Consider the following 27,934-nt stretch of genomic DNA (forward strand, 5'->3'; position numbering starts at 1 on the left):
CTTTTACTTTCATTTTGTATTTGTTTTATTTTGATTAAATATGTTTGAATGTCCGCCGGTTCCCGCCTCCTTCTTCCCATAACATCTAAACCGTTACAGTGATGTACTTGTTTTACTCTCTCTCTCTCTCTCTCTCTCTCTCTCTCTCTCTCTCTCTGCATGCGGGGAGCGTTTGGGTGTGTGTGAGTGCGGGTGAACGCGGTGAGAGGGCGGTTTTTCCTATTTCCTTTTTTCATTTATTTCTTTCACTTGGAAGTTATGACGGATAAGTAAGGAATTAATTATATTGGATAGGTGAGCTGAAAGTTTTCGTGAGTTGTTTGGAAAGTTTGACGGAGCTGAGATGGCATCCCTTCCTGAGGGGAGTGCAGCGTCTCTCACGCTCCGTCATGGGGTCAGGTGCATGGCGGAACCTGGCGTAAATGTGGAGGATGTATTGATCGCGGCTGGGGAGCAGATCGGCTACGACAATATTTGCTCGGCTTCTCGAATGAATAAGGCGGTGGTGATTTTCGTGAAAGAAGAAAATTTGGTTAATCGTCTGATAAGCAACGGCATTGTGGTAAGTGGTACCTTTATTACTGTTTCACCGCTGGTTACACCTACTACTAGAGTGACGATATCAAATGTGCCGCCATTCATTAAGAATAGTGAAATTGAACGAGCTCTTGCGAGTTACGGAAAGTTTGCTAGTCCAGTTAAAATGATTTCTCTTGGATGCAAAAATGAGGCCTTGAAGCACGTGTTATCATTTAGAAGACAAGTTTTTATGTTTCTGAATGAACAAGATTTGAATGTTTCTTTTAGACTGGGGCATGAAGGAAAGTCGTATCTGGTGTATGCGAGTACCGGGAATAATAAATGCTTTGAATGTGGAGACATTGGGCATAAGAGGGTTGCATGTCCACATAAGGCTCAGAATGTTGAGAATAAGCAGCAGAATGTTGAGAATACGCAGCAGAATGTTGATGATGGGAATCGTGAAATAGATCGAGGAATACAGCCTCAGGCTGTGAGTGAAGTACATGATGGTGGCGTTGCTGTGGGTGATAGTGTGAGGCCTAGTGAGGAGCCTACTGTTGTTGTGAACCAAAGTAGGGATACTGAGAGAATGATGAGGGCTGATGAAGTTACAGTGACAGCAGAAGTAAGTGGAGTAGGTGAAGAAATTGTGATTAGTGAGGCTGGTGGAAGTGAAATTGAGCCACAACCTGAAACATCACAGGGCTTTGAAATGAGTAATGATGACAATGAGATGGTGGATGACGATGCTTGTTCGGAAATTTCTGAATTTGGTTCCCAAGTTATGGGAGAATTGTATACATTGCAGGAAATAAATGATTTCTTGGATGTAACTTTTGGTAAGATAGTTGAAGTAAATGACTTTTTCCCAGATGTGGATAAGTTTATTGCTTCAGTTATTATGCTACAGAGAACGGTAAGCCATGACGAACTAAGTAAGAAGAAGAGATTTCGTTTGAAGAAACTCTTAACGAAATTACGTCAGGGTAAATCTCGTGCTTCAAACTATTAAGCAATGATTAAGTTGCACAGGGTGTCTCTCTTACAATGGTTTCTTTTTCTATCCCTTTTATTCTTTCATTTTTCTATGGAGTGTTTGAGGGTTGGTTCCTTAAATATAAATGGGGGTAGGGACAGGAAGAAATTGGCAATGGTTTCAGAATTTTTGAAAATAAAACAGATTAATGTTGCATTTTTACAGGAAACACATACTGATAATAATAATGAAATAGAATGGGGTATGTGGTGGGGTGGAAAGCTCGTCTTAAGTCATGGGTCAAATAATAGTGCTGGAGTTGCTATTTTATTTTCAAAGAATTTGAATGTTAATATTTTAAATGTTGAGGAAATTGAAAAGGGGAGGATTATAATAACAAAAAAAGAGTTTGAAGGTTTTTTGTTTGCTTTTGTAAATGTATATGCCCCAAATAATGGGTCAGAAAGGGTGAGGTTTTTTATGAAACTGAATGAATCTCTTAAGAAAATTGATGATGGTGTGTGTATTATTGTAGGGGGAGACTGGAACTGTACAACAGATTTCACTGTTGATAGAAATGGTGAAGAACCTCATAATCAATCTAGTTTAGTACTATCCAAAATAATGGAAAAAAGAGGTTTGGTAGATATATGGAGAGTAAGGAATGGAATGGAAAGACAGTACACATGGGTTAAAGTGACTGACAATATTGTGTGTGGGGCTAGATTGGACCGGTTTTATCTTGGAAAAATATGGAACAACAGAATAATGAATGTTTTTCATTCACCAAATGCCTTTTCAGATCATCATATGGTTGGTTTAGATCTTAACATAAAAGAATTGTCAAGACGTACATATTATTGGCATTTTAATGTTAAACTGTTACAAGATGTTTTGTTTTGTGAAAGATTTACAATGTTTTGGAATGAGTGGAAAATGAAAAAGAGTTTTTTTGAGAATATTAGTCAGTGGTGGGAAGTGGGAAAAGCCCACATAAGAGTTTTTTGTCAGAATTATACCTTGCATACCTCATCTCAAATTAAAGTAACAGTACAAAGACTGGAAAGAGACATTGTGCAGTTAGAAAAAGAAATTATGGATAATCCTGGAATTGTGCAGAAAGACTTTTTGGAAAAGAAGAGAATGGAACTTGGATCTTTTTTACAGGAACGGGCTAAGGGAGCACTGATTAGAGCAAGGTTTTGCTCGATTAAAGATATGGACGCTCCTAGTTCTTATTTTTTTTAACCTGGAAAAGAAAAATGTTCAACAGAAACAGATGTATCATCTTCGTCGTGCAAATGGAACTATAACCTCTGATCCGGTGGAAATCAGAAAAATGGCAGTGAACTTTTATGCGTCATTATATAGTAAAGAATCATGTGACTCTAAAAGTACTGAGGAATTACTGCTTGATTTACCAAAGTTACCAGATGGACATAAGAAATTGCTGGATAATGAAATTACTTTTAAGGAACTCACAGAGGCAATGCAGCAACTGTCTTCAGGTCGGTCTCCAGGAATAGACGGATTGCCAGTTGAATTTTATAAGCAATTTTGGAATCTAGTTGGAGTGGATTTGTATGAAGTATTTTTAAATTGTTTTAAAGAAAAATCACTCCCGTTAAGATGTCGACGTGCTGTCCTCTCACTGCTACCAAAAAAAGGGGATTTATGTTTATTGAAAACTTGGAGACCAGTGTCCCTACTATGTCTGGATTATAAGATACTGTCAAAATGTCTGGCTAATAGAATTAAGCATTGTTTAGGGTTTTTGATTGATAAAGATCAAACGTATTGTGTCCCAGAGAGATCTATCATAGACAATATATTTGTGTTACGAGATTTAGTTGACTTTAGCCACCTTAATAATAGTGATCTTGGGATTGTATCATTAGACCAAGAAAAGGCATTTGACAGGGTGGATCATGGGTATCTGTTTAATGTTTTAAAACATTTTGGTTTTGGTGAAAACTTTTTATCATATGTAAAATTGTTGTATTCCGATGTGTTTATCATGGTAAAGGCTGGTGGGGGTCTTAGTGCTCCAGTGCCTCTTGGTAGAGGGATAAGACAAGGCTGTCCATTGTCTGGGCAGCTGTATAGCCTAATGATTGAACCTCTCTTACATAGATTAAAAAAACATTTACAAGGTGTGTTATTTCAAAATGGAAGTGAAAGTGTTAAATTAGTTTTGTCTGCTTATGCAGATGATATTACGGTGTTTATCACAAGGCAAGAGGATATTAGAAGTTTAAATGAGAATATTAAGCTTTATGAAAAAGCGTCCACTGCCAAAGTAAATTGGGAGAAAAGTGAGGGTTATATTATGGGTCAGTGGGACGGGGTAGGATATCCACAACTTCCAGGTGGCTTGAGATGGGGAAGGGAAGGTTTAAAAGTGTTGGGAGTTTTTATAGGCAATAGACAATATCAAATGAAGAATTGGGAGGGTATGCTGGATAAGGTGTCTGCCCGATTGTCTAAGTGGGAATGGCTATTACCACAGTTGTCTTACAGAGGGAGAGTTCTGGTCGCCAATAACCTGGCAGCGTCTACACTATGGCACAGGTGTGTAGTCATGGATCCACCTGAGGACATTATATGTGAAATTCAGAGGAAATTGGTAAATTTTTTCTGGAATGGCGAGCACTGGGTCCGAGCATCAGTGATCTTTTTGCCAGTTTGCGAAGGAGGACATGGTCTGGTGGACGTTAAGAGTCGTATCCACGCGTTCAGATTACAAGCAGCAAAAAGATTTCTTTATCAAAAAGACTTGTTATGGACTCCTACAGCATGTGCCATCTTGCAGAGGGCAGGTGGGCTTGGTCTTGATAAACACCTGTTTTTAATGAAACTGGAGGATATGAATTTGTCTGAAATTACACCTTTTTATCGGACAATGTTTCACGTGTGGAGGAATGTTTTAAAGGTGGACAGAGATAGGAGCAGTTCTATTCACTGGGCTCCTGAGGAACCATTGTTTTTTAACAACATGATCCAGACAAGACTTTTGTCCTCAGTGAGTGTGCGAGCATGTCTGCTCAGGAATGGTATCGTGAAGCTGGGTCATCTAATGGATAAAGATGGATGGAAATCTGTCGAAAATATTAAGGAAGTGACTGGTTTACGATCACAGAGACTTGTTTCAAAAATGATGGAGGAAATTTCTCTGGCAGTACAAAGAACTTATGGAGAAAGTATAGCAACAGGACAAATGTCAAATCAGAATGACATGAAAGTTTTTCCAAGGATCAAGATTTCGTCACTAATGCGTGATGAGAATGAAGGGGAAGTTGCCGATTCTATCTTGAATTTACAGACTCCTCAACTGGAGTATCTGGATTGTGCTTCGAAGAAGGCACTTTACCACACAGCAGTTAAGGTGATACACCAGAGGTCACTGAAGAGACAAAAAGCTTCCAGATGGCTAGAGTTGTTGGGACCAGACTTCCTTGTTAGAGACAGGTGGAGGACCCTGTACAAACTCCCTGTAGAAAAGCGAACTGGTGATCTGCAGTGGAGGATCATACATGGGGCGATAGCTACGGACAGGCATGTGGCACACCTGAACCCAGCAGTGGGGGGGCAGTGTAGGTTTTGTGGTGAGGGTGAAGATCTAGAGCATCTGTTTTTAAAATGCAATAGATTAAACGACTTGTTCGAATTACTTGGAACTTGGTTTCAGGGGTTTACAGAAGAATTTTCAGATAAAATATTTATAGGAGGGTTGAAATATAGATTTTTATTAAGAAGGAGAGTATGTTTATTGAATTATCTAATAGGGACAGCAAAATTGTCCATTTGGAAAACAAGAAAGAACAAGGGCCTAGAGTTGGCAGCAACAAATTCTAGAGTAATGTGTATGAGTCTGGTGGCAGCAAGATTGAGAATGGAATTTACATATTACAGTCTCATAAATAATGTACCTGCTTTTTGTGAAATCTGGTGTATCAATGAGGTTCTATGTGTTGTACATGATGATCAATTGGTCTTAGGTTTTTAAAAAAAAAAAAAATGTATTTTTATTTTTATTTTTTTTTTTATTTTTTTGAATATTATATAATTTTATTATTATTATTGTGAATGAGATATAAATGATGTCTAAATAAAAGTTGTTTAATCCTCCTCCTCTCTCTCTCTCTCTCTCTCTCTCTCTCTCTCTCTCTTTCTCTCTCTCTCTCTCTCTCTCTCCACTATCTCTCTCTCTCTCTCTCTCTCTCTCTCTCTCCACTATCTCTCTCCACTATCTCTCTCTCTCTCTCTCTCTCTCTCTCTCTCTCTCTCTCTCTCTGGTAACATATTTCATATATGCTGGGCAAGATTAATGATATAAGCTATCATCATCTATTTTGTAACTATTTTAAGTGTAACCATAACCATATTTTGTCATTAAACCTGTTCAGTTACAAATAATGTGCTAACTAGTTTAATTTGGTGTTGACTTTGAAGTGCTTCATATTGCAACACAATATCATCTCTCTCTATAGTAACGCTCTCCCACATATTTAGCTGTTGTAACTGCGCTTATTTCCGTCGCTGGTATCAGTGGCAGTGGGTGGAATAGACAAGAAATGTGCAGTTTTCTACCATCTTGCTGACAACGTTTCTTTAGTCATTCGGCAGTCTTGCAGACTGAACCCCTGCAGGAAATCCACCCTTACAGGCTATTCTTAGCATTACTGCTAGTTTCACTTCTTTATTTTAGCAGTTTCCAGCATGTCATTAAACTCTAGAAGTAAAATCATTACATTATTAGTGATAAAATTGGTTCATTACTGAAAAGGTTTCCACTATCCATGACTCCTGAATTATAAAACAGATTTTAAAAGTATTGTAAAGTAATTATTAGCGTCAGCTTGGTAAAATAAAGCTGCATTTGCACATGAGCGTCTGTAAAGCAGATATTAACTGTCTTCAGGGAGTTTCTACACATGGATTATAACGTTCTGCTTTACTCTCTCCAGCCTTGAGAAATATATCAGATCCAGACTCCTTTATCAACACTACAAATGCTCTGGAAGATCTGGGATGTATTTCTCAAGCACCACTGATTTAACTTCCGCCTCCCTGAACTTCTGGACCACTTTGCTAAAACACTTGAACGAGTCGTTTTCCACCAACTATCTCCATTTCTCACACAGAACATCCTCCTGGACAACAGCCAGTCTGGCTTCAGAAGCGCCACTAAACTGAGACGGCCCTGCTCTCGGTTATTGAAGCTCTGAGACTGGCAAGAGGAGCCTCCGAATCCTCAGTTCCCTTTCGTAAAGGGAACTCCCGCTGCATCAATACTCGATACTTTGGGGAATGCCTTCGGCATGAAGCGTCTGAAGTCAACTATGGAACTATTCCAATCTTGATTGGTGCAACGTCACCCGTGACGTCGCATGTGACGGTGATCCGGAAGCTACAAAAGGGTCACAGGAACCAGGAAATGTTAGCTTCTGGTCTTCAGCAAGCGCTCTATGTCATCTTGTCTGTTCTATTTGGTGTTGTTTGTCCCGTGAAAAGAGTATTATTTATGGCGAAAAAAGAGAAGCTATTCAGGCAGTGTGCGTCCCCTTGCCCACGTTATTTAAGCGAGGATGACACACACACGCTTTGTGTAGTTTGTCTGGGAGTGGAGCATGCACGGGCGGTGCTCGAGGGCGCTGTCTGTGCAAACTGTTTTCAATGAAAAAGCTCCGCTCCCGTTTGAGCTTGTTCGATCAATTAGATCAGGCTCGCGTTTCCAGTGCATCAGGTCCCGCGTCTGTTGAGGCAGCGCGCCGCTTGTATGCATGTGATTCGCACGTGGGGCTGGCATATGATACTGAGACGGTTGCGACCCTTTCTCAGTGTTTATTAACCAGCTCCACTGGTCTCGCGCACGGTTCGGAAGCCAGCGCTGTGGCTTCTTCCGACCGTGTTAAAGACACAGCGTTTGATTTATCTGGCTCCGAGGAGTTAGATATTATCTATTAACACTGAATCACGTGGATATGGGGATTCGCCACCCCATATTCCCGTTAGTGAGGAGTTGCTGGAGGTTGTAATCAGGGCAGTGGTTAAATTAAATGTTAAATGGCCATATAATAAGCAGGAAGCGACTAAGAAAAATAAAATGAATGAGCGCTTCCTGCAGACCCAGTCACAATCTCCGTGTCAGAGCCTTCCCTTTTTCACTGATCTCCATACTGAGAATATATACACTGTAGAATATATTGAGTCTGCTTCCTGCTCGTCTTACTCCCTGGAAGAGTGGTGGTGCTGCCCCCTCTTACTTGCTAGCGTGGGAGCCACTCAACGTTATTTTTGCCCTGTACTGAGGTACTTGTAGGCAATGTTAAGATTCTTCAGGTATTCCATCCTCCATCGCATGTGTCGGATGGTCAAGGTCATAGCCTTTCAGGCTGAGAGGAGTCAGTCCATCTAGTTATGCATCAAGGGTTAGGAGCTATTCCCTTTATTAAGAGAACAGTTGGTTATCTAAAACCACTCATATTTGAAGTACAAGGTGCGCTTCTGCCTTCACCTCTCATCTAATATTTTCTACTGTCTGGGGCTCCCAGCCATGAGGTCAGTCGAGCCTCCGGCTCCAGACCTCCCCTTCTTGCACCAAATCTTATGACAAGCTAGTTTGGATCTGCCCTCTACTCATTCTATCGTCCGTGAGTGTACCAGATGCTTTATACCAGGGCGTTTTTACTCTCAGTGTGGCGGCGTGGGTATTCGTTCCCCAAAGTATCGAGTATTGATGCAGCGGGAGTTCCCTTTACGAAAGGGAACGTCTCGGGTTACGTATGTAACCCTCGTTCCCTGAGTAGGGAACGAGACGCTGCATCCCTCGGCCACACTTTTCGCGCCCCTGAGAACGACTTGCTTTGACCAATTAGAAGCTAACATTTCCTGGTTCCTGTGACCCTTTTGTAGCTTCCGGATCACCGTCACATGCGACGTCACGGGTGACGTTGCACCAATCAAGATTGGAATAGTTCCATAGTTGACTTCAGACGCTTCATGCCGAAGGCATTCCCCAAAGTATCGAGTATTGATGCAGCGTCTCGTTCCCTACTCAGGGAACGAGGGTTACATACGTAACCCGAGACGTTCTCCTCTTGCTGGATCTGTCTGCTGCTTACAGTTAACCACCAAGAAGAGCATCTCAGGAACAGTGCTTCAAGTCTGACCTCTCAGTGGGTCCTTCAGGGTGTCGTGAGGTGTTTCAGACCCAATATCTAGCTCTCGGTTATTGAAGCGGCTTCTCAACTACAACTCGCTTCAGTGGACTTACAGAGACATTACCAGCTCATGAAGGGGAATTAACATATTCCTAACAAACATCTCAGGAAAGGAGACTTATTAAACACAACTGCAGAGGTTTATTAAGAAAAGTATAGCAATCATTCAAAATGAAAAAAGATGCTAAAAACAGGAATGAACAGACAAGATCCAAGAATCCTCAAATCAGCTCCATCACATAGAACAGAGAGAGATTATACAGTCTGAGTCTGTCCATTACTGTATTAATATTATATTTAAAGCAGCTTACATATGAAGCGCAAGAAAAATGACTTTCAACACTGTAGGCAAATATATCCATAAAATCCATATGTGTAAATAAATCTTGGCTGTTATTTTCACACAACTTTATGGTGTCACTATTTAATATCACAATGCCACATATACACAACATCATCATCACATAATACTGGAGCTTCACATCACAGAAATGATGAATATGTGCACAACTCTGTCATCTATTATCTTCTTACTTCACTCTCAAGCTGTCAGGAGGAGAATGACTATCACCCTTGACCAAAGATAAATGTATTTGATGCTTTATTCATTCATAGATATTCAGGTTAAGTGAGGTTCTAGCACACTAGCATTTATACGTTAGCAGAAACATTGACACACGGTTCATGATCACATGATCACTGTCACACATCATCAGTCTCTCACTTCAGTGGTTTGATCCCGCCACAATAAAATCAGCCGGATAATTCCATCAATTCAGGATTGAAACCTCAAGGATTCATTTATTACATTACATTTACATTCATTACAGACGCTTTTATCCAACGCAACTTACAAATGAGAACAACAGAAGCAGTTAAACTAACAATAGGACAACAATATGCAAGTGCTATGACCCTTTTCAGTTTAATCTAACGCAGTAACAGGTTTTTTTTTATATTGATTCATCAATATTTGTGCATTTGAATGTTTTCATACATGAAACGTTGTATGTTTTAGATGCCGTCAATACATAGATATTCCACAGTAGGATCTGCAGGAAACATGAGAGGAAGAAGAGAAACTGTACATGACTGAAGTCAAGGGTATTCAACTATCAACAGTTATTGATGAAGCATTTACAGACTGACTGATAGTTTAATGTTATAAAGCTGTCAGTATAAATGAACGTGTCGTACCTCTGTATAATGATCCAGCAGTCACACTGACTCCAGTTTCTGATGCTGTATCAGCTGGATCTGTGGATCACGTCTGTTAGTTCAGTTCAACACATAATGCCACATATACACAACATCATCATCACATAATACTGGAGCTTCACATCACAGAAATGATGAATATGTGCACGAGTCTGTCATCTATTATCTTCTTACTTCACTCTCAAGCTGTCAGGAGGAGATTGGCAGTAGTTGAGAAGAGACTGTACTGTATTACTGTATAACTGTATTACTGTGTTACTGTATCATTTATTCCTGGTTTATATGAGAGTGAAACACAGTTGAGCTTCTGCAAATAAACCTTCAGCTTGAATGAAGGACATAAGCCTTATAATTCCTAAAGCCGACCTCCTACATGGGTCATACTAGGCTTTAATACACTCGTCTGATTTATGCAATATATCATGTATGACCCATGTAAGAGGCCAATATTGGGGATTATAAGGATTGTTATGCAGTTTATGACTTTGACCACTAATATTTTACAACTCCAAAACGTATGAAGCCATCAGAAAGAGTAGAGCCAATCTGTGGAAGTTTCCACAAATCTGTCAGAAAAGAGTGTTTTCTCACCTGAATACTTGACAGTGTATCTGACTGAGGTCAAGAGTTGATCTCTGAGAGTAAGCTGACATCTCCACTCTCTGTTGTCATCTTCATTCAGGAGTGTTGTAGTCAGAGTGAGGATACAGGGATATCGATCTGGAGCTGATGATGATAATATCTGATATCTGGAGTCTGTCTTCAGATCAACACCAGCCTGATTCACCCACAACAGCTCAACTCCCTCACGACGGACCCAATTATCACAGGAGAATACATTATACAACTGACAGGAGAGAGTCACAGAGCGGCCTGGACTGATCTCAGTCTGTGATGATGTTGAAGATGATGAAGATGATGATGATGATGATGAAGATGATGATGAAGATGATGATGATGGAGACACTGAAACTGAACACAAGACACAAATCACAGACTCTTCAATCATCATCTGAGTTTAAAGGGAGAATCTGCCCTTTTTAAATTGACCACATAATCATAAACTTACCATGAAGAACATGCAGAAAAACATAAGCCTCAGGTCCTTGTTGTTCTCCATTCACATATTGTCTGCATCTGTATAATCCACAATCTTCAACTGTGACGTTCTTGATGTTCAGAGAGCAGTCAGACTCCAGACTCAGTCTCTCATAACTCTCTGTGTCTTTATTCTTTATCCCTCCAGTAATCAGTTCAACTTCTGGATAACTGAAGCTTTTCTTGTTGGCCCATGTAGTTGAGTTGCAGTCAGAAAGAGCTTTATTACAGGACAGAGAGACATTTTCACCAGAACTGATGAACACACGATCATATCCACTGGTTCCTGAAACACAGTATATCTCAGTGATCATTATGATATATATTAATAAATGAAACATAAAACACACCAGCATAAAAAGCAGAAGTTTTAAATCATAGTATTTTTCCTGACTTAAAGCAAACAACACACTCTCCAGAATAAACTATTGGTCTTTATCAGAGAGCTGTTCAAATCACTGACACACTCTTAATATGAAGATAATTCTTCATCATCAGATGTTTGAGTGACACTATGAACTAAAACCTGTATGATTTCCTTTCTTCTGCTGAACACAAAAGATGATATTTTAAAGAAGGTTGGTATAAACTATGAACTATCTCTTTAAGGTGTCACAAGCTTGTCCTGTCTTGTTTTGCACTTGGGTGTTTTGTTGTTTTGAGCCATGTGCTCGTGTCCATTGTCTAGCCCCTCCCATCTTGTTATCTAGTTATTGGTTTATTTGTCCCACCTGTTGTGTTCGTTACCCTCCTTTGTTTGCTCCCCTATTTAGTCTCCTTGTGTCTGTAGTCTTGTGCTGTTACGTTGTCTTATGTTCTTGTGTTTTGTTCTTAGTGTTTAAACATGTTTAGTATTTGTTCTAGTGTTTTCCCCCACGTGGGAGTTTTGTTTATTCTTTGTACTTTTGTTTGGTTTGTTAATTAAAATCTTACCTTTTTTTCATCTGCATTTGAGTCCTCGTTTATGTTTCTTGATTTAAACGTGACAGAACGTAACATCCATTTGAGGACTCAGCAGTATGGATTCTCGCGGGCTTTCTCCTACCACATGGGACAGAGAGACTTTTAGAGGAACACGGCTGGTCAAATTTAGGGGAACTCGTGGAGGACGTAGGGGAGGAGATACTAGAGGTGAGCACCGACAGCATTTTCCAGTTTGGTCATTCTCTGACCATGGACCGGCGAGGTTCAGCCCCGAGCGTCTTTCTTCGCCTGTTCCCGTGGTTCCAGTGCCGATGGTTCCAACGCCGGTGGTTCCAGCGCCGATGGTCCCAGTGATCTCGGTGCCGGTGGTCCAGAGTTCGGGGACTCCAAAACGCAGGAGGAGAAGAAAGGCTTCCTCTGCAACTGTTCACGTCCAGCCAGAGACTATTCACATCGCGTTTGCCCAGTCAGAGACTGTTCACGTCACGTCTGCCGAGTCTGTGTCACCGGGTAAGATGGCTGCCACTGAGTCTGTGTCCCCTGACAGAACGCCTGCTGAAACGTTGTTGGATTATTTTTCGACGCTGTTTAAGATCCTGGAGGTTCCCGGGAAGGTTCATATCACGCCTGCCCAGCCAGAGATTGTTCACGTCACGTCTGCCCAGCCAGAGACTGTTCACGTCATGCCTGCTGAGCCGGTGTCCCTGGACAAGATGGCCGTACAGCCGGTGCCTGTGCCTGAGCCGGTGGTGTCTGTTCCAGTCCCTGAGCCGGTGGTGTCTGTTCCAGAGTCGGTGGTGTCTGTTCCTGAGCCGGTGGTGTATATTTCTGGGCCGGTGGTGTCTGTTCCTGAGCCGGTGGCGTCTGTTCCTGAGCCTTCAGTGACCGCGACACTGGCCATTATGGCCACAGCCATGTGGTGTGTGTGGGCTACGCACACACTTGAGCCGGTGGTGTCTGTTCCAGTCCCTGAGCCTGTGGTGTCTGTTCCCGAGCCGGCGGTGTATGTTCCCGAGCCGGTGGTGTCTGTTCCCGAGCCGGTGGTGTCTGTTTCCGAGCCGGAGCCCGCATCTGTTCCTGAGCCGGAGCCCGCGTCTGTTCCTGAGCCGGAGCCCGCGTCTGTTCCTGAGCCGGAGCCCGCGTCTGTTCCTGAGCCGGAGCCCGCGTCTGTTCCTGAGCCGGAGCCCGCGTCTGTTCCTGAGCCGGAGCCCGCGTCTGTTCCTGAGCCGGAGCCCGCGTCTGTTCCTGAGCCGGAGCCCGCGTCTGTTCCTGAGCCGGAGCCCGCGTCTGTTCCTGAGCCGGAGCCCGCGTCTGTTCCTGAGCCGGAGCCCGCGTCTGTTCCTGAGCCGGAGCCCGCGTCTGTTCCTGAGCCGGAGCCCGCGTCTGTTCCTGAGCCGGAGCCCGCGTCTGTTCCTGAGCCGGAGCCCGCGTCTGTTCCTGAGCCGGAGCCCGCGTCTGTTCCTGAGCCGGAGCCCGCGTCTGTTCCTGAGCCGGAGCCCGCGTCTGTTCCTGAGCCGGAGCCCGCGTCTGTTCCTGAGCCGGAGCCCGCGTCTGTTCCTGAGCCGGAGCCCGCGTCTGTTCCTGAGCCGGAGCCCGCGTCTGTTCCTGAGCCGGAGCCCGCGTCTGTTCCTGAGCCGGAGCCCGCATCTGTTCCTGAGCCGGAGGTGCCGGAGCCCGCGCCTGTTCCTGAGCCGGTGGTGCCGGAGCCCGCGCCTGTTCCTGAGCTGGAGCCCGTGCCTGTTCCTGAGCCGGAGGTGCCGGAGCCCGCGTCTGTTCCTGAGCCGGAGCCCGCGTCTGTTCCTGAGCCGGAGCCCGCGTCTGTTCCTGAGCCGGAGCCCGCGTCTGTTCCTGAGCCGGAGCCCGCGTCTGTTCCTGAGCCGGAGCCCGCGTCTGTTCCTGAGCCGGAGCCCGCGTCTGTTCCTGAGCCGGAGCCCGCGTCTGTTCCTGAGCCGGAGCCCGCGTCTGTTCCTGAGCCGGAGCCCGCGTCTGTTCCTGAGCCGGAGCCCGCGTCTGTTCCTGAGCCGGAGCCCGCGTCTGTTCCTGAGCCGGAGCCCGCGTCTGTTCCTGAGCCGGAGCCCGCGTCTGTTCCTGAGCCGGAGCCCGCGTCTGTTCCTGAGCCGGAGCCCGCGTCTGTTCCTGAGCCGGAGCCCGCGTCTGTTCCTGAGCCGGAGCCCGCATCTGTTCCTGAGCCGGAGGTGCCGGAGCCCGCGCCTGTTCCTGAGCCGGTGGTGCCGGAGCCCGCGCCTGTTCCTGAGCTGGAGCCCGTGCCTGTTCCTGAGCCGGAGGTGCCGGAGCCCGCGTCTGTTCCTGAGCCGGAGCCCGCGTCTGTTCCTGAGCCGGAGCCCGCGTCTGTTCCTGAGCCGGAGCCCGCGTCTGTTCCTGAGCCGGAGCCCGCATCTGTTCCTGAGCCGGAGGTGCCGGAGCCCGCGCCTGTTCCTGAGCCGGTGGTGCCGGAGCCCGCGCCTGTTCCTGAGCTGGAGCCCGTGCCTGTTCCTGAGCCGGAGGTGCCGGAGCCCGTGCCTGTTCCTGAGCTGGAGCCCGTGCCTGTTCCTGAGCCGGTGGTGCCGGAGCCCGTGTCTGTTCCTGAGCCGGAGCCCGTGTCTGTTCCTGAGTTGGAGCCCGTGTCTGTTCCTGAGCCGGTGGTGCCGGAGCCCGTGCCTGTTCCTGAGCCGGAGGTGCCGGAGCCCGTGTCTGTTCCTGAGTCGGTGGTGCCGGAGCCCGTGCCTGTTCCTGAGCCGGAGCCCGTGCCTGTTCCTGAGCCGGAGGTGCCGGAGCCCGTGTCTGTTCCTGAGCCGGTGGTGCCGGAGCCCGTGCCTGTTCCTGAGCCGGTGGTGCCGGAGCCCGTGCCTGTTCCTGAGCCGGAGCCCGTGCCTGTTCCTGAGCCGGAGGTGCCGGAGCCCGTGCCTGTTCCAGAGCCGGAGCCGTTGGTGCCAGTTCCAGAGCCGGAGCCGTTGGTGCCAGTTCCAGTTCCAGAGCCGGAGCCGTTGGTGCCAGTTCCAGTGCCTGAGCCGTTGGTGCCAGTTCCAGAGCCGGAGCCATTGGTGCCAGTTCCAGAGCCGGTGCCGTTGGTGCCAGTTCCAGTGCCTGAGCCGTTGGTGCCAGTTCCAGTTCCAGTGCCGGAGCCGTTGGTGCCAGTTCCAGTGCCTGAGCCGTTGGTGCCAGTTCCAGTGCCTGAGCCGTTGGTGCCAGTTCCAGAGCCAGAGCCGTTGGTGCCAGTTCCAGTGCCTGAGCCGTTGGTGCCAGTTCCAGTGCCTGAGCCGTTGGTGCCAGTTACACCGCCCGAGGGGTCGCCGCCGCCCTGGCCGCCCGAGGGGTCGTCTCCTCTGTCCAGGCCACCCGATGAACTGTCGTCTCCGCCCTGGCCGCCCGTTGGACTGTCGTCTCCGCCCTGGCCGTCCGTTGGACTGTCTCTACCCTGGTCTGTCCCTCCCGTCCCTCCCGTCCCGCCCTGGTCTGTCCCTCCCGTCCCGCCCTGGTCTGTCCCTCCCGTCCCGCCCTGGTCTGTCCCTCCCGTCCCGCCCTGGTCTGTCCCTCCCGTCCCGCCCTGGTCTGTCCCTCCCGTCCCGCCCTGGTCTGTCCCTCCCGTCCCGCCCTGGTCTGTCCCTCCCGTCCCGCCCTGGTCTGTCCCTCCCGTCCCGCCCTGGTCTGTCCCTCCCGTCCCGCCCTGGTCTGTCCCTCCCGTCCCGCCCTGGTCCGTCCCTCCCGTCCCGCCTTGGTCCGTCCCTCCTGTCCTAGTGGAGCGTCTGGTAGCCGCTCCTTTAGGAGGGGATTATGTCACAAGCTTGTCCTGTCTTGTTTTGCACTTGGGTGTTTTGTTGTTTTGAGCCATGTGCTCGTGTCCATTGTCTAGCCCCTCCCATCTTGTTATCTAGTTATTGGTTTATTTGTCCCACCTGTTGTGTTCGTTACCCTCCTTTGTTTGCTCCCCTATTTAGTCTCCTTGTGTCTGTAGTCTTGTGCTGTTACGTTGTCTTATGTTCTTGTGTTTTGTTCTTAGTGTTTAAACATGTTTAGTATTTGTTCTAGTGTTTTCCCCCACGTGGGAGTTTTGTTTATTCTTTGTACTTTTGTTTGGTTTGTTAATTAAAATCTTACCTTTTTTTCATCTGCATTTGAGTCCTCGTTTATGTTTCTTGATTTAAACGTGACATAAGGGTCATAGGAAGAGAGTGTGTGTGTGTAGCTATACGTACAGGACATGTTTCAGGGTGTTAAAACCACATGTGTTTCTGAAGAGGACTTGGAGCATCTCTAGATTCACAGATAGAAAAGGTGTGAAGCCGAAGAGAGGTCAAAGGGAACAGGGGAACTTTCCATATAGAGCTTTTGGTGTGTGTGCTGCGTAAGACAAGGGTGATACAATCTGTAGAAAATCTGAATATGTGCTTTCACAAGCTTATGTTAGTGAATTAAGTGTACTAAGATGACAGCCCATAGATAGAAGGCGGCCCAAAAAAGAGGGTTTTTGTGAGGGTTTTTTCGGGTCCACAACTCGGGTGAAGACTCTCATGTGTTTATTATTCTGAATCTTTTTAATAAAACAAAGTCATGTTGTGGTGATTCGTAAAACTTGTTAAACAAGTCTCTGAGTAATTTTCCCTATTAATATTTCATGAATTTAGTAATGAAATATTAATGCTAGCGAACACCCAGTGCATTCGAACTCCAGATTGATCTGTTTCGAGGCTCCGTCGTGTGTGTGTCTGTGTGCGCGTGTGTGTGTCTGTGTGCGCGCGTGTGTGTCTGTGTGCGCGTGTGTGTGTCTTTGTGCGCGGGTGTGTGTGTGTGCTCCGCCGAGGACCCTGAATCGACATCAGACATCCCTAATCTGAAAGGTAAGGGCAATGTTTAATTTAAACAGATTATGATTATGTCTGAGAATGATTTATGTGTTACAGCGGTATAAAAATGCAACAAGCTTCATGTATTGAGTGTTGGATGTAAACCCGGGATCCAGGAACATCCGGATTAAATAAACAGATTCCAAATATAGCACTTGTAATTAGATTACATTACATTTTAATATACTTGTAGTCAGACTACAATTACTATACACACACACACACACACACACACACACACACACACACACACTCGATGGCCAGGCTGTGCTCGCTGAGTCTGTACATCGTCAGGGTTTTCCTGAGCTTCACATCACTCACTATGTTTAGGTAGTTCGCAACAGTGTACTCTCGATTTAGTGCCGAATAACATTCCAGTTTGTGTTGGTTTTGAATGGTGTCCAATGGGTGATGTACTTGTTTTACTCTCTCTCTCTCTCTCTCTCTCTCTCTCTCTCTCTCTCTCTCTCTCTCTCTCCACTATCTCTCTCTCTCTCTCTCTCTCTCTCTCTCTCTCTCTCTCTCTCTCTCTCTCTCTCTCTCTCCACTATCTCTCTCCACTATCTCTCTCTCTCTCTCTCTCTCTCCACTCTCTCTCTCTCTCTCTCTCTCTCTCTCTCTCTCCACTATCTCTCTCTCCACTATCTCTCTCTCTCTCTCTCTCTCTCTCTCTCTCTCTCTCTCTCTCTCTCTCCACTATCTCTCCCTCTCTCTCTCTCTCTCTCTCCACTATCTCTCTCTCTCTCTCTCTCTCTGCGCATGTGCGAGTGTGGTTGAGCGTGGCTGTGAGAGCGAGTGTGCAGGTGCGTTTTTCAAACTTTTCTATCTCTTTTCTTTGCTTAAAATAGTTGGTGTAGTCTAGTTTTAAGGAAAGGTTTGTTGTCTTTTGTGCGGCGCGCCGTTTTTCCGGGGTTCGGAAGTATGGCGGGCGCCGTTGCAGGAGTTTTGGAGTCTCTCACGCGGCGAAATGGAGTGAAAGTTGCGTCAGCGTTGAATATAGAAGAGTGTTGTTTAGCGGCAGGTGAAGTGGTAGGTTATGATTCGGTGTTGTCGGCTTCTAGAATGAATAATGCCATAGTAATGTTTATGAGCTCTGTGGAAAAAGCCAATGAATTAGTGGAGCGTGGTTTAGTGATAAATAATGCTTTTACGGTCGTGCTTCCGCTTTCAATGCCGTCTAAAAGAGTGACGTTGTCAAATGTGCCACCTTTCGTAAAGGATGAGTTTTTAGTAAACATGCTGTCTCGTTATGGAAAATTGGTTTCGCCAATTAAAAGGATTCCACTAGGAAATGTTTCTCCACTCTTGAAGCATGTTGTTTCCTTTAGGAGATATGCATATATGGTAATAAAGGATAACGCTGAACTTGAAGTATCATTTAATTTTCGAATGGATGATTTTGATTACTTGATTTATGCAACTACTGATAAAATGAGATGCTTCGGATGTGGTAGAGTAGGACATTTGGTGCGTACATGCCCAGATAAAGGTGAAAAGGATGAGGTGGTTAGACCACAGACATCTGTAGAAGCATTGGTGGAAACGGAGGTTCCCTTTCGTGGTCACTCCGAGTTACGTCGGATGACGACGATTGGGGTTTCGCTTAGAAGCCTATCACCTTCGAGTATATAAAACGAGCCAATGGCAATGAAATGCCATGGGTCTGCGGAATTTGCATAGCGTATCTCCGCCCACCGCAGGGGGTATATAAGGAAGTACGCTGCAATATGCAGATATGTTTTCGCTTCGGAGCCAAGTTCAGTACTTCACTCCACAAGCCTTTTGAGTGTCATCTCAAATCTCTTCGAGACGAGCGGCTCTTCAGTGTGTTTGTGTGACGGCGCTTTCCAGCGAGATCGCATTTCCTGCTGCTGATTTGTGCAGTAATCTGCCGACAGTGAGTGTGTTTCTCCCTGGGCGCTTCAGCACTCTGCTGAGCTTTTCCACTCTCTAAAAGAGCTGCACGCGGCACGTCTTTTTCAAGACGGTTCGCCCGTGTATTTTCTGGATGTGTGTGCGCACTGTGCGGTCATCTGCCTAACGGTCGCGAGCGCTGTTTTGCGTGTTGGGCTTAATCACGCTTGGCAGCGCTCGTTGATGAGTCATGTTTTCATTGCAAAAAAAAAAAAAAAGAAAAAGAAGGGAACATGACCATCGCGATGTTTATAGATCAAGACTCAATGATCTCCATGTGAGTAGAGTCCCCTCTGCCACACCCCAATTTATCTCTTCCTCGAGAAGAGATACTTTGGCTGGTGGCCAGGGTGATCTGAGGGTTTGGTGTGGCACAACAACCGACGAGTCAATTCCTCGGGCCACACCCCCCTCCACATCGCAGACCATGCACTCACAGCATCACAAGGTGGGCTTGATTCCTCTGGAAATGAAGTTTCGACTGCGTTGCCTCCCACGGGAGTGCCATCGTTGCCGGGACCGATCCAGAGCTGTCAGCCATGCTTTCCCGGGCAGCTGAAAGCATCGGCTGGAGTGGCCCCGCCCTCCCCCCGAGCGCTGTAAGCTTCTCCCGGACGTGCATCGGGACGCCTGCGCTGCGCGAGACTCCACGTGACTTTCGCGGCTCGCGGGTGTCCTCCGCCTTCGCTGCTTTCGATCGCACGGTGATCATGGTCTGTATGTTCCTCGTCACTATCGTGGCACGGTCATGCAGTACTGTGTGTCGCCTGCGCCTTCGATGCAGTGCTGTCCCGGGAGTTCTGTCGAACCGGCCGCAGTGGAACGCTAGTCCTTCCCTGGCCAACCCTGGCAGAACGCGGAAAATTTTAACCACGCCCCTATGCTGGGACGCTATGCCTCCCATGCCCGGCCTGGTTGTTCCGCCGCGCACACTACTGACCTCGCTCTCGGGCGACATCGGTACCTGCGTGTTCCTGGGTCAGGTGATGTCCACTATGTGGTCCAGACATGGGCTTAGCCAGGTTGATGTGGTAGGGTCTGAGAATTAATTTTCTCAGCTCCCCCATGTCCCAGGCTGAGCTCTTTGGCGGTGTGTCTTCGGCCACCTGAAGCAGACTCAGGTTCTGTACCGATGGTCATCCATCCGTGCAGTCTCCTTAGTCTTCTTCCCGCCAAGGCCCCCTCCATGCGGCTGCTCCCCTCGGGCCTTCACCAGCTCTGAGTAGGAGGAAGTCGCAGGAGGGTGGCGCTGCCCGTCTCCGCCCCTTAGACTGCCACGTCAGTCTAAGCAGCACCCTTGAGGCGGGCAGCCTGGTCGGCGGTGGGGTTGAGGACTGCGCCCAACAGTCTTCGATCGCTCCAGAAGCGGACTGAGGCTATGCACTGACGGTCATCCGTTGGTGTGGTCTGCTTAGTCCGCTTCCCGCCGACGCCACCTCCATGCGGCTCCTTCCCTCGAGCCTTCACCGGTCCGAGCACGAGGAGGTCGCTGGAGGCTGGCACCGCCTGTCTCTGCCCCTTAGCCGGCTAACACCTGGCTAAGCAGCACTCCTGAGATGGGCAGCTTGGAGTTAGGGCTCAGTTCTTCGGGGAGTTGGGAGCAGGACCACTCCTTCCCCCAGTGGAGGGCTGGGGGAGAATCTTGTTCTAAAGAACTGATGCTCTTTCTCTGAGCTTTAAGAGGCAGTGGATGACAGCATGCGCCGCCCACGGGCCACGCTCCTCTCATCCCCCCTCTGTCGCCAGACCCCTGCCAGAGCACGCCCCCGTGGGACGCGCGCCCTCCCCTGGCCTCCTCTGGCAGGATGCGGTTTATGACCGTGCCCCCGCACAGGGCCGCTATGCCACCCTCGCCGGTGCCGGTCATTCCGCCTCGCTGCCCCACCGACGGTACGTCTGTGGTTCGTATGACCCCGCTGGTGCACTTTCTGGAGGCCTGGCTAGAGCTTCCCAGACTGTCCCGCTGGGTCGCGAGAACCATTAGATTCGGCTACGCGATTCAGTTCGCGATATCTCCTCCCCGCTTCAGGGGAGTCCGCTTCACTATGGTCGGGGGCAATGCCCCTGTCATGAGAGCGGAGGTCGCCACCCTACTGGCGAAGGGTGCGATCGAGATTGTCCCTCCAGCCGAGATGAAGTCCGGCTTCTACAGCCCCTACTTCATTGTACCCAAGAAGTCCGGTGGGTTACGGCCAATCCTCGACCTGCGCGTCTTGAACCGCTCCCTTCACAGGCTGCCGTTCAAGATGTTAACGGCCAAACACATCCTCCAGTGTGTACGGCCGCAGGATTGGTTTGCAGCGATCGACCTGAAGGACGCCTACTTCCATGTCTCCATTTTACCGCGACACAGACCGTTTCTACGGTTTGCTTTCGAGGGGCAGGCATACCAGTACGCGGTTCTCCCTTTCGGGCTAGCCCTGTCTCCTCGCGTCTTTACGAAGGTCGTCGAGGCAGCCCTTGTTCCCCTCCGGGAACACGGGGTTCGCATCCTGAACTATCTCGACGACTGGCTAATCCTAGCTCACTCTCGAGACCAGGTTTGCGAACACAGGGACTTAGTGCTCCGGCACCTAGCTCGTCTGGGCCTTCGGGTCAACTGGGAGAAGAGCAAACTCTGCCCCGTGCAGAGGATCTCTTTTCTCGGCATGGAGATCGACTCGGTCGCCATGTGCGCGCAGCTTACGAGCGAGCGCGCGCAGTCACTGCTGACTTGTCTTCGTCAGTTCGAGGGCAAGAGTGCGGTTCCACTGAAACTTTTTCAGAGGCTCCTGGGGCATATGGCATCCGCAGCCGCAGTAACGCCGCTGGGATTGCTTCATATGAGACCGCTTCAGCTTTGGCTTCGCGATCGAGTCCCGAGGTGGGCATGGCAACACGGCACGCTCCAAGTCCCAGTGACTCCAGCCTGCCGTCAGACCTTCACCCCGTGGGCGAACCTCAATTTTCTACGGGCCGGAGTGCCCTTAGAACGAGTTTCCCGGCATGTTGTTGTATCAACAGATGCCTCCAACACGGGCTGGGGCGCCATGTGCAATGGTCATGCTGCCGCGGGCTCCTGGACAGGACCCCAGCGCCTTTGGCATGTCTATTGCCTCGAGTTGCTGGCTGTACGTCTCGCCCTGCACCGCTTCCGGGCGTTGCTCAGGGGTCAGCACGTACTAGTCCGATCAGACAATACCGCAACAGTAGCGTACATCAACCATCAAGGTGGTCTACGCTCCCGCCGTATGTCGCAACTCGCTCGCCACCTCCTCATATGGAGTCAGAAGCATCTGAGGTCGCTTCGAGCCATTTATATCCCGGGACACCTGAACCAGGCGGCCGACGAGCTGTCTCGAGTTTGGCCTCTCGCTGGAGAATGGCGACTCCATCCCCGGACGGTTCAGCTGATTTGGGATCAGTTCGGCGACGCACAGGTAGACCTGTTTGCCTCCCACGACTCGTCCCACTGCGACCTGTTTTATTCCCTGACCGAGGGCACGCTCGGCACGGATGCACTGGCGCACAGCTGGCCGCGGGGCCTACGCAAATATGCGTTTTCCCCAGTGAGCCTCCTTGCGCAGACCTTGCGCAAGATCAGGGAGGACGAGGAGCAGGTCACTTTGGTTGCCCCGTATTGGCCCAACCGGACCTGGTTCTCCGAACTAGTACTCCTTGCGACAGCACCTCCCTGGCCAATTCCTCTGAGGAAGGACCTCCTTTCTCAGGGACGGGGCACCTTATGGCACCCTCGTCCCGATCTTTGGAACCTCCACGTGTGGCTCCTGGACGGGACGAGGCAGGTTTGAGTACCCTACCACCTGCGGTGGTGGCTACCATCACTTCCGCTAGAGCATCGTCCACGAGACATGCCTATGCGTTGAAGTGGAACCTCTTCGTCAACTGGTGTTCTTCTAAACATCAAGAACCCACGAGATGCCCCATCAGTGTCGTGCTTTCCTTCCTGCAAGAAGGGTTGGAGCGAAGGCTGTCTCCCTCCACCCTGAAAGTGTATGTGGCCGCCATTGCCGCCCATCACGAAGCAGTCGATGGTAAGTCTCTGGGAAAGCACGACCTGATCGTCAGGTTCCTGAGGGGAGCCAGGAGACTAAATCCTCCTCGTCCGCCCCTCGTTCCCTCTTGGGACCTCTCAGTGGTTCTAACTGCCCTGCAGAGCGCTCCATTTGAGCCTTTGCAATCAGTGGAGCTTAAGTTCCTGTCAATGAAGACAGCGCTCCTGGTTGCATTGGCCTCCATCAAGAGGGTAGGGGACCTGCAGGCATTTTCGGTTGACGAAGCGTGCCTGGAATTCGGGCCGGCTGACTCTCACGTGATCCTGAGACCCCGGCTTGGATATGTGCCCAAGGTTCCTACCACACCCTTTCGAGACCAGGTAGTGAACCTGCAAGCGCTGCCCTTGGAGGAGGCAGACCCAGCCTTGGCACTGCTCTGTCCAGTACGCGCCCTCCGTGCTTATGTAGACAGAACGCGGTGTTTCAGGACCTCAGACCAGCTCTTTGTCTGTCATGGTGGGAAGCTGAAGGGAAAGGCTCTCTCAAAGCAAAGGTTATCACACTGGATAGTGGATACCATTGCGTTGGCATACCAGCAGCAAGGTCGTCCGTGCCCCCTTGGTGTGAAAGCCCACTCCACACGTAGTGTGGCTTCCTCTTGGGCTCTAGCGCATGGCGCCTCGCTAACAGACATTTGTAGAGCTGCAGGCTGGGCGACACCCAACACATTCGCGAGATTTTATAATCTCCGAGTAGAGCCAGTTTCTTCTCATGTACTCGCTTCAACCAGCCGGTGCTAGATTCTGCTCAGGTGTCTTCGCTTGCTCGCCATTCCCCTCCACGGACGGGATACGTGCGATATTTTCCTCAGGTGAGTCTGATAAGCTCTGAGTTCCTCCAGCACTGCTTATGTCAACGCCTGAGTTATGCCAAAATTCCATACTCAGCTTTTGCGCTTGACTAGGTGCCACCATGTGCATGGTCCCCCCTCTGGGCGACCCCCACATGTGTATCCGCTGTAAGTCTCCTTGTGAGCGTGTGTCTTTCCCTTGGCAAGCCACCTTGCCACCCCTGGGGTTTAAAATTCCACCTGCGGCTGGACACCTCAGTGATCTTCCATATGCAGCCTCTGGCCATATGTGTATTCTAAGTCCCCCCCATCAATGGCTGGGCATGATTGCATATTTCTCTCTGGAGATATGCTTCCCAGTGTACCTTGGTATCCCTGTGTTAAGTAGGACTCTTTCGTTCGTGCTAGTCTCACAACAGGGAGCTCAGACTTACGCAGGGCACTGGAAGACAGCCGAGGTGGCGTGATTAGACTGGAACCCCAATCGTCGTCATCCGACGTAACTCGGAGTGACCACGAAAGGGAACGTCTCGGTTACGGATGTAACCCTCGTTCCCTGAGTGGGAACGGAGACGTTACGTCTTCCTGCCACTTCCGCTGTACCGCTGAAAAACGCCTGAGTTCAGTCTCGGCTCCTCAGCGAAGACATATCTGCATATTGCAGCGTACTTCCTTATATACCCCCTGCGGTGGGCGGAGATACGCTATGCAAATTCCGCAGACCCATGGCATTTCATTGCCATTGGCTCGTTTTATATACTCGAAGGTGATAGGCTTCTAAGCGAAACCCCAATCGTCGTCATCCGACGTAACGTCTCCGTTCCCACTCAGGGAACGAGGGTTACATCCGTAACCGAGACGTTTCCAGGGCTAGTTTGAATGTTTCAAAGGTTGCTGAAAAAGAGCCAGATGTGGAAGTGGTTGTTGATAAGAGTGTGTCTGAGACTGTAGAGTCTAGACTTTCTGGGTCTGAAGAACCAATGGAAGAAATGACTGTGTTGGTGGAAGGCGAATTGCAGAATAGTAGTAGGCCTACTAATTGTGGAAAAAAAACATCTGAAGTGGTTTCTGATATCTCTCTCACAGAAACTGTGGATTCACAGTCATTTAAAGTGCCTTTGAAAAGAAAGATGAAAAGTGGTAGTAGTTTAAGGATGGTGAAAAAGGCAGGTACAAATGAGTTGTCAAATGGAGAAGAAGATGAAAGTGATGAATATTCATCTGATTCCAGTAGTGTTTATTCTCAGTCGGACTATAGCTTTCGGGGTTATGATGTTCAAGACATTAAGCAGTTTCTGAGAATTACAAAAAACAAGAGGAATGTAAATGTTGAAAAGCATTTCCCGAATGCTCAGTTATTTGTGGAAAGATCGCGGAGTTTAATGAGCGAAGGGTCTTTTACTGATAGAGAGGTGTACCGACTGAAGAAAATCGTGAGGAAAATTAGTATGGAAGTAGGCAGCAATGATGGTGTTTAAAGTGTCGGCTTCCATGGTCCCTGCTGTAATGCTTGTATGGGGCTTATATTTGTGTTTTATATTATCAAGCATGAGTAACATCAATATTGCTTCCCTGAATGTGAATGGTGCAAGGGATAGCAAAAAAAGGGTGGAGATTTATGAGTTAGTTAAACAAAAACATATTGATGTTGTGTTACTGCAAGAGACACATAGTGATGTACAAAATGAAGTAAATTGGGCCATGGAATGGGATGGGCTTTCCTTTTTGAGTCATAATAATTCACTTAGCGCTGGAGTTGCTGTTCTTTTCTCTAAAAATTTCACCCCTGTTTCTTACGAAGTCGATGAGATTATAAAGGGAAGAATTTTAAAAATTAGAGCTGTGGTTGAGAATCAAGTTTTTGTTTTTATGTGTGTTTATGCTCCTACTGTAACTGCAGACAGAATAGTTTTTTTAGACTCTTTATGTTTGGCTTTACAAAAGTGTACTAATGATGATATTTTAGTTCTTGGTGGTGATTTTAATTGTACCGAAAAGAACATGGATAGAAATCACCTTGAACCTCACATGTTGTCACGTAAAAGGCTTATACAACTTATTAACACACATGAACTTAGTGATATATGGAGGACTTTTCATCGGGATAGTAGACAATATACATGGACACATGTTCGAGATAAGATTGTGTCTTTGGCAAGGTTAGACAGATTATATTGTTATAGTCATCAGAGTAATGTTTTTAGAAGTTGTTGTATTTTCCCAGTTTCTTTCTCTGATCACTGTATGGTTCATTGTTCTGTTTTTTTTTGAGCTGTGTAAAACCACAGAGTGCATACTGGCATTTTAATAATGCTCTTTTAAATGATAAAGAATTTAAAGCTATTTTTGAATTTTTTTGGAAGGATTTTAGAGACTTGAAGTCAACTTTTAGCTCTCTACAACAGTGGTGGGACTATGGAAAAGCCCAAATTAAACAGTTAAGTCAACAGTATACAAGAAATGTTACTGCAAATATTGACAGGTCCATGAAAGTTTTAGAAATGGAAATTGTACAATTGCAAGAGCAGTTAGAATCTAATGGACACTGGACTGTTATGAGGAGTATTTCAGAGAAAAAATCCAAATTGGATGACTTATTGGAGACGAAAGCGAAAGGGGCTTTGATTAGGTCACGGTTTCAAAACGTGGACCAAATGGATGTACCATCTAAGTTTTTTTTTGGCTTGGAGAAAAAGAATGGTCAAAAAAGGTTTTTTCATTCATTGCGATCTGACTCTGGGAGAATGCTGACTGATGTTAGTGAAATTCGCAAAAGAATTTCTAGTTTTTATAAACAGTTATATAAAAGTGAGCTAAAAGAAGAACAAAACATAAGTGATTCTTTTCTTAAAAAACTACCTCAAGTTTCTGTTGTGTCTAATGGGGATCTTAGTGGTGAGCTACGTCTGGAAGAGCTGGAAAAAGCACTTCAGAGTATGGCACTTGGGAAGGCCCCAGGTATAGATGGTCTTCCGGTCGAGTTTTTTAAAGCCTTTTGGTCTGTGGTAGGGGAAGATTTGCTTGAGGTTTTAAATGACAGTTTTACAAATGGTCATTTGCCTTTGAGCTGTCGTAGAGCTGTTCTTACCCTTCTACCAAAAAAAGGAGACCTCACAGAAATTAAATGTTGGAGACCAGTGTCAGTTTTATGTAGTGACTATAAGATACTATCCAAAGCCCTTGCTAATAGACTTGCAGGAGTTCTAGAGCAAGTGATTCACTCTGACCAAACATATTGTATCCCGGAGAGGTCTATTTTTGATAATATATCGTTCATCCGTGATATTTTTGACTTGACAAAAATGAAAGGTTTTGATGTTGGCCTAATCTCTTTAGATCAGGAGAAGGCCTTCGATAGGGTTGAACACCATTATCTTCTAAAAACTTTAGAGGCTTTTGGTTTTACTAAAGATTTTGTGGGAAAGATTAAGGTTTTATATAATGATATTGAAAGTATTCTTAAGGTTAACGGTGGCTTATGTGCTCCTTTTAAAGTGGAAAGAGGTGTAAGACAAGGTTGTCCTTTGTCTGGCATGTTATACTCTATTGCAATAGAACCTCTTTTATGTAAGGTGAGAGAAAGCATCAAAGGTTTAAGTTTGCCGTATTCTGGTAAAACTGTTTCACTATCAGCTTATGCTGATGATGTGGTGGTCTTAATTAGTGACCAAAAGGACATTGATACAGTGGTAAATATTTTAAATGATTTCAAAGAAATATCTTCAGCTAAGGTAAATTGGGCCAAAAGTGATGCAATTTTGGTTGGACATTGGTTACAGGGTGCACCAAAGCTCCCAAATGACTTAAAATGGTCTACTGGAGGTTTTAAATATCTGGGTGTATTTCTGGGAGATGATTCTACTGTTAAAAAAAACTGGGATGATGCCTTTGAAAAAGTAAAAGAAAAATTAAGTAAATGGAAGTGGTTGATTCCTAAGATGTCGTACAGGGGACGCACTTTAATTATTAACAACCTTGTTGCTTCTACTTTGTGGCATCGTGTAGCATGTGTGGACCCTCCTCTGTGTTTACTCACTGATATTCAGAAGGTTTTAATTGATTTTTTTTGGGAAAAGTTACACTGGGTATCTCAAAGTGTACTTTTTTTATCTAAAGATGAAGGAGGACAGGGTCTTATAAATGTGCAAAGTAGAGTTGCAGCTTTTCGGATGCGCTTTATACACAGACTTTTATATGGATCATCCAAGTCAAATTGGAAGGTTGTTGCTTGTGAGATTTTGAAGAGCTTGGGAGGATTAGGTCTTGATAAGTCTCTTTTTTTGATGGACCCCCCAAAGATGAATGCATTGAAGGCACCAATTTTTTATCAGAACATTTTTAAAGTCTGGAATTTGTTTGGTGTTAATATCGGA

General features: G+C 47.0%; 1 protein-coding gene across 2 annotated transcripts in view; it reads right to left on the reverse strand.

Annotated features, from left to right (window-relative positions):
- Positions 1–8,843: 8,843 nt before the first annotated feature.
- LOC308699618 (uncharacterized protein) overlaps positions 8,844–27,934 on the reverse strand; it is a 29,413-nt gene continuing 10,322 nt past the window's right edge. The window contains exons 4-7 of one of the 2 annotated variants that reach the window (XM_081380514.1): positions 11,009–11,323; positions 10,531–10,911; positions 9,919–9,978; positions 8,844–9,773 (exon numbers count right to left, since the gene is read on the reverse strand). In XM_081380514.1, coding sequence (XP_081236640.1) covers positions 9,736–9,773; positions 9,919–9,978; positions 10,531–10,911; positions 11,009–11,323 — 794 coding nt within the window. In that variant the 3' untranslated portion in view covers positions 8,844–9,735. The remainder of the gene's footprint in view (positions 9,774–9,918; positions 9,979–10,530; positions 10,912–11,008; positions 11,324–27,934) is intronic. The other variant, XM_081380513.1, reaches the window with a different exon arrangement.

This window comes from Scardinius erythrophthalmus (assembly GCF_964197995.2).
Source record: "Scardinius erythrophthalmus genome assembly, chromosome: 1".
Taxonomy (NCBI): domain Eukaryota; kingdom Metazoa; phylum Chordata; class Actinopteri; order Cypriniformes; family Leuciscidae; genus Scardinius; species Scardinius erythrophthalmus.